The 12,954-nt window shown below is 42.8% G+C and overlaps 1 protein-coding gene across 3 annotated transcripts in view; it reads left to right on the forward strand.

Moving 5' to 3' along the window:
- Positions 1 to 6,693, forward strand: part of anapc4 (anaphase promoting complex subunit 4) — a 95,680-nt gene extending 88,987 nt beyond the window's left edge. For all 3 annotated transcript variants that reach the window (XM_067989108.1, XM_067989127.1, XM_067989118.1), the window contains one exon: positions 6,227 to 6,693. In XM_067989108.1, coding sequence (XP_067845209.1) covers positions 6,227 to 6,466 — 240 coding nt within the window. In that variant the 3' untranslated portion in view covers positions 6,467 to 6,693. The remainder of the gene's footprint in view (positions 1 to 6,226) is intronic.
- Positions 6,694 to 12,954: the final 6,261 nt, after the last annotated feature.

Consider the following 12,954-nt stretch of genomic DNA (forward strand, 5'->3'; position numbering starts at 1 on the left):
TTCTCCTCTTCTCATCGAAAGATGATGATTCATCCTGTAGGACAGGTACTCTTTCCTCATCAAAGTAACTGTCTTCCATAAGTAAACCTAGACAGTGAGTTCGATGGGCTGTTAGTCCATGGAGTGCTTGCAGATTGTAACCAGTAACTTCGATGATAATGATGGCGACTTCTGCAATACTTCATCTGTTTTAGAAATCTACAGCCACGATGTGTCTGAAACTTTTCTCAATCACTGGTTAATCTACAGTACTTGAAATTGTCTTTTAAATAGCTATGTAGATGTTATGACATTTAACTGGGGTTGTATTTGATAAATATTTATTTGAAAAAAGCTTCTTCCCAAGGATTAAAATACTACCACATGGTATAGAATGTAATGAGTATGCACACATGATCTCCCACGGACTGTTGGGGCAAAGTGTAAATCAGAAGTAGTGTTCTTATCCATGGCAAGGCAGGGAAAACTGACGGCAAGTTGAGCCCCAAAACATGATGCCTGCATACCCTGCAAATTTAAAGATATTACAGGGGAACTTAAAGAAGAGGAGAGAGAAAAAAATTATTTAAATTAAAGGATTACGGTGATGAAGGAGAACGAGGGTTTCATTATATAGCCATATAGGGCCACTGCTCCAATTTGATAAATATTAATGACCTGGACTTAGATGTACAGGACATAATTTCATAATTTGCAGATGACACGACACTCAGAAATGTAATAAACAGTGCGGACGATATTAACAGACTTCAGGAGGACATAAACAGACTGGTGAAATGGGCAGACACATGGCAGAAGCAATTGAACGCAGAGAAGTGTGAAGTGGTGTATTTTGGTAGGAAGAATGAGGAGAGGCAATATAAACTAAATGGTACAGTTTTAAAGAGGGTGCAGGAACAGAGAGACTGGGAGGTACATGTACACAAATCTTTGAAGGTGGCTGGACAAGTAGAGACGGCTGTTTTTTTTTTAAAAAGCATATGGGATCGTTGGCTTTATAAAGAGAGACATTGGGCTCAATTTTGAAATGGTGGCGGGTTGGCGGGAGGGGGCGTGAAGGTGCGCGTGACGAACCCAAATTTAAAAAAAAATCTTCACTTTTCCAACGCGATCGAGATGTAATTGAAGTTGATTAAAGTTGTTTCCGGGTTTCGCGCCTGATTGACAGGCTGGCTGCCGACAGGAGCTGCAACGCGGAGGGGGGTAGAGAGAGAGACATCATCCGGCACTGGAACAGAGTGTGGAGGGCGCTGAAGATCGGGGTGGGGGGGGGGTGGTGGGGGAGATCGGGGAGGGGGAGATCGGAGAGGGAGACATCGGGGGCGGAGAAGGACATCGGAGCAGGGTGAAAAGGTAGGTTTATTTTGTTTTTTTAACTTTGAGCAATGGTTTTTTATTTAATTTATTTCATTTATTTTTGCCTTATCCGGCCTTTCATGTCTGGTTTCACCAGTCGTGAATCGGAAGCCATGGGAAAGCCGCCCAGGTAAGTTGAAAATCGTTTTAACTTTCTACTATTCAGAAATAAAGTACCTTAAGTACCTCAATGAGGTACATTTGGTTCTTTAACTATCGTCCCGCCAACTTTAATTGCCGGCGGGACTTCCGGATTCGTGAATCGTGCGCACACGGGTGCGTCTGTGGCAACCCCGGAAATCGGCGGGCTGGAGCCGGCTTCCGAACCCACTCGGGATTTTCGCAGCCCCCAACGCACCCGCAATTTGATTTTAAAATTGAGCCCATAGAGTACAAAAGCAAGGAAGTTATGCTAAACCTTTATAAATCACTGGTTAAGCCCTAGCTGGAGTATTGTCAGTTCTGAGCACCACACCTTAGGAAGGATGTTAAGGCCTTAGAAAGGGTGCAGTGGAGATTTACTAGAATGGTACCAGGGATGTGGGACTTCAGTTATGTGGAGAGACTAGAGAAGCTGGGGTTGTTCTCCTTAGAACAGAGAAGGTTAGGGGAAGATTTAATAGAGTGTTCAAAATCATGAAGGGCTTTGATAGAGTAAATAAGGAGAAACTGTTTCTAGTGGCAAAAGGACTGGTGACCAGAGGATACAGATTTAAAATAATTGCCAAAAGAACCAGAGGCAAGATGAGGAGAATTTTTTTAAACGGCGAGTTGTAATGATCTGGAATGCAATGCTGGAAAGGCTGGTGGAAGCAGACTCAATAATAACTTTCAAAAGGGAATTGAATAAATACTTGAAAGGGAAAAATTTGCAGGGCTTTGGGGTAAGGGCAGGGGAATGGGACTAATTGGATAGCTCCTTTAAAAGAGCAGGCACAGGCACAATGGGCCAAATGGCCTCCATATGTGCTGTATCATTCTATGATTCTGTATGATATAGCCACTTTTAGCTATTGTATTTCACGGTACATGCAGCTATTACAGTAATATACGTTGAGATCTCCATACTTGTGCTGATCCAGCATAAAACCAGCACAGATCCCAGGACAGGGAGTATTTATACCAGGTTTGAAGTAGGGTTTAATCCTGAGGGCTTTCACTGAAGTTTTAAATGTATAAGGTTATAAATGTATTAGCTGCCAGACTGAGCCTGCGGCAGGTGGTGAGCGAACCAACACGAGGGAAAAACCTACTTGACCTCGTCCTCACCAATCTACCTGTCGCAGATGCATCTGTCCATGACTGTATTAGTAGGAGTGACCACCGCACTGTCCTCGTGGAGACGAAGTCCCGTCTTCGCACTGAGGACACCATCTAACGTGTTGTGTGGCATTATCACTGTGCTAAATGGGATAGACTCAGAACTGATGTGGCAGCTCAAAACTGGATATCCATGAGGCACTGTGGGCCATCAATAGCAGCAAAATTGTATTCCAGCACAATCTGTAACCTCATGGCCCCGCATATTCCTCACTCTACCATTATCAGGGGATCAATCCTGGTTCAATGAGGAGTGTAGAAGAGCATGCCAGGAGCAACACCAGGCGTACCTAAAAATGAGGTGCCAACCTGGTGAAGCTACAACACAGGACTACATGCATGCTAAACAGCGGAAGCAACATGCTATACACAGAGCTAAGCGAGTCCACAACCAACGGATCAGATCAAAGCTCTGCAGTCCTGCCACGTCCAGTCGTGAATAGTGGTGGACAATTAAACAACTAACGAGGGGAGGAGGCTCTGTAAACATACCCGTCCTCAATGATGGCGGAGTCCAGCACGTGAGTGCAAAAGACAAGGCTGAAGCATTTGCAACCATCTTCAGCCAGTAGTGCCGAGTGGATGATCCATCTCTGCCTCCTCCCGATATTCCCACCATCACAGAAGCCAGTCTTCAGCCAATTCGATTCATTCCACGTGTTATCAAGAAACGGCTGAGTGCACCGGATTCAGTAAAGGCTATAGTGCTGAAGACTTGTGCTCCAGAACTAGCCGTGCCTCGAGCCAAATTGTTCCAGTACAGCTACAACACTGGCATCTACCCGACAATGTGGAAAATTGTCCAGGTATGTCCTGTCCACAAAAAGCAGGACAAATTAAATCCGGCCAATTACCGCTCCATCAGCCTACTTTCAATCATCAGCAAAGCGATGGAAGGTGTCGTCGACAGTGTTATCAAGCGGCACTTACTCACCAATAACTCGCTCACCGATGCTGAGTTTGGGTTCTGCCAGGACCACTCAACTCCAGACCTCATTACAGCCTTGGTCCAAACATGGACAAAAGAGCTCAATATCAGAGGTGAGGTGAGAGTGACTGCCCTTGACATCAAGGCAGCATTTGACCGAATGTGGCACCAAGGAGCCCGAGTAAAATTGAAGTCAATGGGAATCAGGGGGAAAACTCTCCAGTGGCTGGAGTCATACCTAGCACAAAGGAAGATGGTAGTGCTTGTTGGAGGACAATCATCTCAGCGCCAGGACATTTCTGCAGGAGTTCCTCAGGGCAGTGTCCTTGGCCCAACCATCTTCAGCTGCTTCATCAATGACCTTCCCTCCATCATAAGGTCAGAAATGGGGATGTTCGTTGATGATTGCACAGTGTTCAGTTCCATTCACAACCCTTCAGATAATGAAGCAGTCCGAGCCCGCATGCAGCAAGACCTGGACAATATCCAGACGTGGGCTGATAAGTGGCAAGTAACATTCGCGCCAGACAAGTGCCAGGCAATGACCATCTCCAACAAGAGAGAGTCTAACCACCTCCCCTTGACATTCAACGGCATTACCATCGCCGAATCCCCCACCATCAACATCCTGGGGGGTCACCATTGACCCGAAACTTAACTGGACCAGCCATATAAATACTGTGGCTACAAGAGCAGGTCAGAGACTGGGTATTCTGCGGCAAGTGACTCTCCTCCTGACTCCCCAAAGCCTTTCCACCATCTACAAGGCACGGATCAGGAGTGTGATGGAATACTCTCCACTTGCCTGGATGAGTGCAGCTCCAACAACACTCAAGAAGCTCGACACCATCCAGGACAAAGCAGCCCGCTTGATTGGCACCCCATCCATCACCCTAAACATTCACTCCCTTCACCACCGGCGCACCGTGGCTGCAGTGTGTACCATCCTGCAGCAACTTGCCAAGGCTTCTTCGACAGCACCTCCCAAACCCGCGACCTCTACCCACCTAGAAGGACAAAGGCAGCAGGCACATGGGAACAACAACACCTGCACGTTCCCCTCCAAGTCACACACCATCCCAACTTGGAAATATATCGCCGTTCCTTCATCATCGCTTGGTCAAAATTCTGGAACTCCCTTCCTAACAGTACTTATGAGAGAACCTTCACCACACGGACTGCAGCAGTTCAAGAAGGCAGCTCACCACCACCTTCTCAAGGGCAATTAGGGATGGACAATAAATGCTGGCCGTACCAGCGATGCCCACATGCCAGGAACGAATAGAAAAAAGGTTTGTGCCAGCACACTGTAAATGGGACGAACGATGTGGTAAGCTTCGGGTAAATATATATATTTTTTTTAAAAAAACCTTTTGACTTTTGCCTTCATGTTTGAGTAAAACCGGAAATAGAGCAGCCACATAATTTAAAAATACTCTAATGCCAAAAATTCTTTGTTTTAGAATTTTGTTACTCTCTCGCTTTTCTTAGTGTATCCATGTGCATGTTTCTAAACTTTTTGTATCTATGTAAATCTGAATTTCTTAAATATGATATGATTCCTAACTGACACAGCCATGTTTTTTTTTCATTTTTTTTAATAGGTACCCTCACATTGTACCCACTCTGTAATTACTAATGGCCCAGATTTTGCTGTCAAAATAATGGTGAAGCTAATGGCACCCACTATTATTTATGCGCAAATGGTTCAGCAGCTTCAGGCAAAGGGCAGATGCACGGTTAAACTCAAATATCCAAAAGCTGCTGTCTAAGTTGTGCTGCTCCGCCGTTAGCTTTGCGAAATCGGCATCTCACTGTCGGCATCACCATTGAAATGCATTGAACAGCGTGAAGTTGCTGTATTTGCGCGGTAGATACAAACTAAACTCGCTGCAGAAAGTTAGGGCTGGTTTGAAGTGACACAAGGAGCCATTAAAGGTCCATGTATATTTTATTTAGCCTGGATTCAGACAAAGGGAACTTTTTAGCTGTCAGCACGTAGTTAAAAGAACTTATGTGTTAATTACTGCCAATCAACCTCTCTAAGTGAAAATTAACCATTGCAAGTGTGGAGTCTCATTCTTTCAGGTTTTAATTGTTGCTGGAGATTTTAAATTGTGAAATTCTAAATTTAAAAAATGTTTTTTTTACTTTTCCTTTCTGTCTCTTCTTCCTCAAACCAATCTTTCTTTCCTGCTCTTTATATCTCTTTCTGTATCTGATTTGACATTGAATTCACCTACTCTAATTTACACTTCCTTCTCTGTCCCTGCGCTGTTAATTTCATAATCCTTCAATCTGATTGGTTAAGGAGATACACAGTTGCTTGACCTGTTCACTCAGGTCCTAGATGCGACATTATCAGTTCACACTTTCAGCAACTTGCCACATAAAAAAATTAAAAACCTAAACAGGCAAGGGCAAGTCTAACTAATGGCAGACGCCATTAGATGCCCTGGCACTGCAAATTATGGCCCGTTATGTACCTAAACATTTAATGAAAAATTAAGCATTTCTATTTGCATGTATATAAAACATCATCAAGTTTCTATGATTTTCTGAACTAGGTACATAGAATGGCTGTGTTCATTAACTAACCCTGTATTTAACATAATTCCACAGCTCAGTTCAAACTTGCGACATGTGCGTGTTTTTGAAATGGATGTAGAAGATGATGGAGAGGTGGATGAGGAGGAGGAAGAACCAGAGTCTCAAGATGTCAGTGGGACGAAGGAAGAGATGGAAGAGACGGTGAATGCTCGAGATGATTCTGATGTCAATGAAGCTGCCAGTGTCGAGAACCCAGTGTTGCCTGAGGATGATGCATCCAGCCTGGAGTCTGTACCTGGAACCTGGAGTTAGTTTGTTATATGTAAACTGCTGTCAAGTTTCAATCCGCAGTGAAAAAGACTGCACGAGCCTGCCCAGTACTGACCCAGTTTATGCTTTTTACACATTAGAGGTGAATATATACTTTGTCAATACTGGCTGGTGCAATTTGCAGTGCACTCTTTGCACAGTTTATATTACATTGCATGTACTGTGAACGTCAATAATTTAAAAAATAAATTTCAGCTGCAGCAGTGAAATTGAGACTGTTCTTCACTTTTGGAAGTTATTTGAATCCACCCTGACTGATCAGATGAAAGTAAAGGTGCTATGCGAATTCAGTTTGCACTGTTTGAGCCTAGTTTCTAGTGGGTGTGACCCCCAAGAGGGGCCAAAATGATGAGTATGGAAAATGGAAATGTTGCCCAGGTACAGTAGAGGGCGCTGTTCAAATTTGGAGCGAAGCAGCACTTGGGGAGGTTTTCGTGTGTGCACGTGCTCGGTGTAGTGAGATCGTAAGCCCGTTCTTTATAAATGCATTTATAATTTCACTAAAGCTAGCACACAGAGGAAATATTCCCCTCCATTGTTAGAGAGAACAGAGTACGATTTATTCTGCAGCTGTCTGTGACACTGGGTACTTGAAAAGGCAAAGTGCTCCACTAATATATTTCACCTTAATAAGCACAAAAAGTTATAAGGAGGGAGTATAATTCTATCAGAATGGTGTAGGCCTTTCTGACTAATTATTCTTCTGTTGTACAGATAAAAAAACAAACACGCAGAATAATCCATTTATGTGCTGCTGAAATTTTGACATTACCATATGAATGAATCTAATGTTTTGCTGCAGTATTTTCTGTATGATTATTTAAAAACTTTTAATTAAATTGGAGTATAGAATCAGTCTTCTCAGCCATCTGAATTGTGTTGCCTTGTGCACAGTCATTAAATACAGCACAGGAAATATTTTGTAATAAATGTTAGGACACACTGGTTTCCAAGTGATGCAGTTTATTATTCTGTGCAATATGAATGTTCTCAGGATTTTATCTCATTTATTGTTTACTTCTATGTAATTGTAAATGCATCCAAGTGGAAACTTTTAAGATCCTGTATATGATTTGATTTTATTTCCTTCTTACATCAAATGAGTTTATCTTATTAGATATTGACTATATGTGTGTGTCGTTGCCAACATTCAGAACTGATTTGTCACATATATAAGTTTTACATATCCTTAAATGGGGGGTGCAGGTAAAAAGGTATATGGAATTCTGGGTTTTATACCTAAGGGCATTGAACATAAGAGCAAGAAAGCAATGTTGAATTTGTACAAGAGTAGGCCACAATTGGAGTCATGTGTTTAGTTCTGGGCATCCATTATAAAAAGGATATTAGAGACTTGGAAAGTGTACAGCACAGATTCAGTAGAATGATACCAGACATGAGAGGTATAGATTTAAAGAAAGGCTCAAAAAATTGGGTTGTTTTTCACAGAGTTGAGAAGGTTAAGGGAGTTTCTATTGGAGATTTTAAAATTATGAAAAGTTTTAAAGGATAAGTAGTAAAAGATTTTTTCCACTGGTTAGCAGATTGGTAACAATGGGGCATACACTAAAGACCATCACTAGATGAACAAAGGGAGAAGTTGGGAGACATTGTCACAGATTACTAGAATATGGAATGCTTGCTACAAGTGGTTATTGAGACAAAGACGATGCTGTAAGGTCTGGAAAAATGTGGCCATTGAACGAGGGGGGTAGGGGTACTCCTTGTCCTCTCCTGATTTTCCTGTAGTTTCACTGGCTGGGTGTTAAAGTCAATTTTTTTAATCCATGTATCACTATATCCAAATCACTGATAGCTGAGTTAAATTAACACAGTAATTAAACAGACATTTTAATTTGCTGTTTTACTTTTTAAATTGTCCAAAACAGGTTTTTAAAAAAGATGAGTCTTATAGCAGAGGACAAGGAAGGGACTCCAAGTTGCAAGAATGAGACAATAAGGAATACATATGGCAGTGTTATATTCTAACACCTAAAACATCTGACCACAATTTATTCCCAAAATGTTTGACCAGAGTCACAGTCTTCATCACAACACCAGCAGAAACCTGAGGGGCAAATTCCATATTAAACTGGTGTGTAAGAACATAATTTAGGATATTAAGTTTACCAGAAGAATCCAATTTGTGGGCTCTTTAACAGATTCTTTTCTAATATTGGCTGTAGTTCTTAGGCCGAGATCCCATGACAAAATAGTTTGGAACCCCAGGAGAACATCACCTCCCAAGGTAAGTTGATATCATTAAAGGTAAACTGTCATTTGATGATTTTTTTTTATTCGTTCATGGGCTGTGGGCGAGGCTGGCATTTATTGCCCATCCCTAATTGCCCTTGAGAAGATGGTGGTGAGCCGCCTTCTTGAACCGCTGCAGTCCGTGTGGTGAAGGTTCTCCCACAGTGCTGTTAGGAAGGGAGTTCCAGGATTTTGACCCAGCTACGATGAAGGAACGGCAATATATTTCCAAGTCGGGATGGTGTGTGACTTGGAGGGGAACGTGCAGGTGGTGGTGTTCCCATGTGCTTGCTGCCCTTGTCCTTCTAGGTGGTAGAGGTCGCGGGTTTGGGAGGTGCTGTCGAAGAAGCCTTGGCAAGTTGCTGCAGTGCATCCTGTGGATGGTACACACTGCAGCCACTGTGCGCCGGTGGTGAAGGGAGTGAATGTTTAGGGTGGTGGATGTCCTGGATGGTGTCGAGCTTCTTGAGTGTTGTTGGAGCTGCACTCATCCAGGCAAGTGGAGAGTATTCCATCACACTCCTGACTTGTGCCTTATAGATGGTGGAAAGGCTTTGGGGAGTCAGGAGGTGAGTCACTCGCCGCAGAATACCCAGCCTCTGACCTGCTCTTGTAGCCACAGTATTTATATGGCTGGTCCAGTTAAGTTTCTGGTCAATGGTGACCCCCAGGATGTTGATGGTGGGGGATTCGGCGATGGTAATGCCGTTGAATGTCAAGGGGAGGTGGTCATTGCCTGGCACTTGTCTGGCGCGAATGTTACTTGCCACTTATGAGCCCAAGCCTGGATGTTGTCCAGGTCTTGCTGTATGCGGGCTCGGACTGCTTCATTATTTGAGGGGTTGCGAATGGAACTGAACACTGTGCAATCATCAGCGAACATCCCCATTTCTGACCTTATGATGGAGGGAAGGTCATTGATGAAGCAGCTGAAGATGGTTGGGCCAAGGACACTGCCCTGAGGAACTCCTGCAGCAATGCCCTGGCGCTGAGATGATTGTCCTCCAACAACCACTACCATCTTCCTTTGTGCTAGGTATGACTCCAGCCACTGGAGAGTTTTCCCCCTGATTCCCATTGACTTCAATTTTACTCGGGCTCCTTGGTGCCACACTTGGTCAAATGCTGCCTTGATGTCAAGGGCAGTCACTCTCACCTCACCTCTGGAATTCAGCTCTTTTGTCCACGTTTGGACTAAGGCTGTAATGAGGTCTCGTGCTGAGTGGTCCTGGCGGAACCCAAGCTGAGCATCGGTGAGCAGGTTATTGGTGAGTAAGTGCCGCTTGATAGCACTGTCAACGACACCTTCCAGCACTTTGCTGATGATTGAGAGTAGACTGATGGGGCGGTAATTGGCCGGATTGGATTTGTCCTGCTTTTTGTGGACAGGACATACCTGGGCAATTTTCCACATTGTCGGGTAGATGCCAGTGTTGTAGCTGTACTGGAACAGATAGAACTGTAATAAATAGGGAGCAGGTGAAATTTGAACCCACAGCAATAGCCTACACAGAACAATGGGTTTGTAAGTATCTGAAGATTTGACTGACAGGGAATGATAGAAATCGTGGAGCCATCTAAGAGTAGAACATGCTCCCCAAGAAAGCTCAAAAATGCATTTAATACCCACATCTAACCAACCTGGAAACTCAGTATAGAGTTCCAACCAATTCTTAGGAGCATAGGAATTGCTAGACGATAAAAAGACCAAGGTCCATTAAGTTCGCTTATTACCATTTATGGTAGCTGCATGATACAATAATAGTTGTTAACTAATCAAAGCAATCAATCTTTTATCAATTAGTCTACAACAGATCCAGACATGAGGTGAGAAAAACCTCAGTGGTGGAGAGCTTTGGGAACCACAGCTCTAAAGTCACCTATTCCTCCCAAGCATAACGATTACCACATGTCTCAAATTACTCATATACTTACCAACATTGCCTTAAATTGAAGTATCATATGACACACTGGCGTGATAAACAACCAGATACAAGTCTTACTGAAGAAAACATATGAAGACAAGGGCTAGAAACACCATCAGACTGATCGAGCCCACCCTATCCGGTTACTGGTGCAACATCCACCCACTAACAATGCTGTCTCCTGGGTTTAAAGAACAAAACCTGCAGCCAGTTCAAGAAAAACTTTAGGGAATCAGACAGGAATTCTCCAAGGAAATCAAGCTAGCTCCAAGAGATTGTTATTGTTCTTATGAGGAATTTATTGACTATGAACTATTAACTTACTCTCTACAACTAGAACTCTCTTTTCTCTCAGAAGCTTATCACATTCCCTTGTAAAGGACGATAGTGCCTCCTTACCCACCGTATGTTTTAGCAGTTTGTTCTAGAGGGTGTTCACTCCCTGCTAAAATGTTTCCTGGCATTAAACCTAAGTCTTTGCCTGTGGATTTTATAGGAATGACCTCTAGTCCTGTTATCCATCTAAAATAATTTATCTAACTGGATTGAGTACAATCCCTTCATATTTCAATAACTTCAATCATATCCTCTCTATAGCCACAGTTCTCCAACGTAAATAACCCTAAGTCTTAAAGCTTTTCCTCATAATGAAGGGTTCAAAGGTCATCATCCTGGCCTCCCTCCTCTGCACCTTCCCCAGCGGCTTCTTACCCATCATCGTGTGTGGGGACCAAAAGTGGGTGCAGATGTCCCAAAGCTTCACGTGGCCTAAGTACCATACTCTCTGTTTTGTACTCGATACTCCTAGCAATACAACCTAAAGCCCTGGTTGCTTTCCCTATAGCCACCTCACACTGCTTGTGCACCTTTGACAAATTATCAGCTGTTACCTGCAGGTACTATTGCAAGGTATAAATGTGCCTGGAGTTTTCTAACCCCAAGTGCATAACATTAGTACCAAATTTTTTAAAGCAAAATTCAGACCAATCCAATAAACTAACCGCTCTTTAGACTAGCTTAACTTTCTCATACAAAATCAAACAGCTCACCAATACCTTTCCAGTATACACCAGGTATTAGGATATTTGATAAGACCCACTAGTGATTTTCTGTTATTTGATGATACTACAATGATTCGTTGTATCTGCAGTTTTTATGACTTAGTGATACTGCTACAACCAGCTGTCTGGTGCTACAGTACCTGGATCATAGAACAATAGATTTTACAGGACAGGAGGCAGCCATTTGGCCCATTGCACCTGAAAGCACTATCCACTTGGTCCCATATCCCCACCCATTCCTAATGCCGTTTTATTTTTTTCATATATTGATTCACTTCCCTTTTAAAAAGTATTATAGATTCTACTTCCACCACTATTTCTAGCAGGCCATTTCATGACCCAACATCCCCCGCTTTAAAAGAACTCCTAACCTCTTTGTTGTTTTGGTGCTGGTCTTAAATATATGCTCTCTAGTTACTGACTCGCTGACCAGTGGAAATCGTTTGTCCCAATTTTACTTCATCAAAACCTCATAATTTTGAACAGCTCTATTAGATCACTTCTTAATCTGTGTTCCAATGGAAAGAGTTCCAGTTTCTCCAGTCTCTCTTCATAACTAAAACCTCTCATGCCTGGTAACATCTTAATGAATCTCTCCTGCACCCTCTCCATAGCCTTGATATCCTTCCTAATGGTGCCCAAATCTGAGTTAATTCGCATTCAAATGCAATAGCTCTTTTGGCACAACATCCCAATACTAAAACTGCTCTTGCTCACCAGCATTCATTAGTTGATAAGTAGATACTCCACATATTTCTAATAAAATATTATCTGAGATTGTCCTTGAAGTTGTTTGATGGTTGCTTAAGTGAGTAATCATGATTTATTGATCGAGGCTACTTGCATTGCTGTGATTGGGTCTGCCCTGGTTTAGGCACACTGTGGGGTGGACTCTGCCATTTATTCCTGACAGAATGAAGGTTGAACAAAATGTGTGAGTTGGAGAAGTGTTAAAGAGGAGATTGGCCAGTACCCAGAAATATTACAAACATCAAGAACCAGAGTAATGATAAACTCCGCAATTAAAAGAACAGATGGCAACCAAGTTTCAAAGCTGTTATCAGGAACTTTTGAAATTAAATAAAATCAGACTTATTGGTATTAATGCTTAAACACATCCCACGTTTCTTGGACTTGTAGAAGGTCAACAGCTGAGCTTCAAATAGTATAGCTTTGTTCCTGAGCAGTGGATTTTAACAAATGAGACTTACTTATCAAGTTGTGCAGCCTC

Source organism: Heptranchias perlo, chromosome 1 (genome assembly GCF_035084215.1).
Source record: "Heptranchias perlo isolate sHepPer1 chromosome 1, sHepPer1.hap1, whole genome shotgun sequence".
In the NCBI taxonomy this organism is placed as follows: Eukaryota; Metazoa; Chordata; class Chondrichthyes; order Hexanchiformes; family Hexanchidae; genus Heptranchias; species Heptranchias perlo.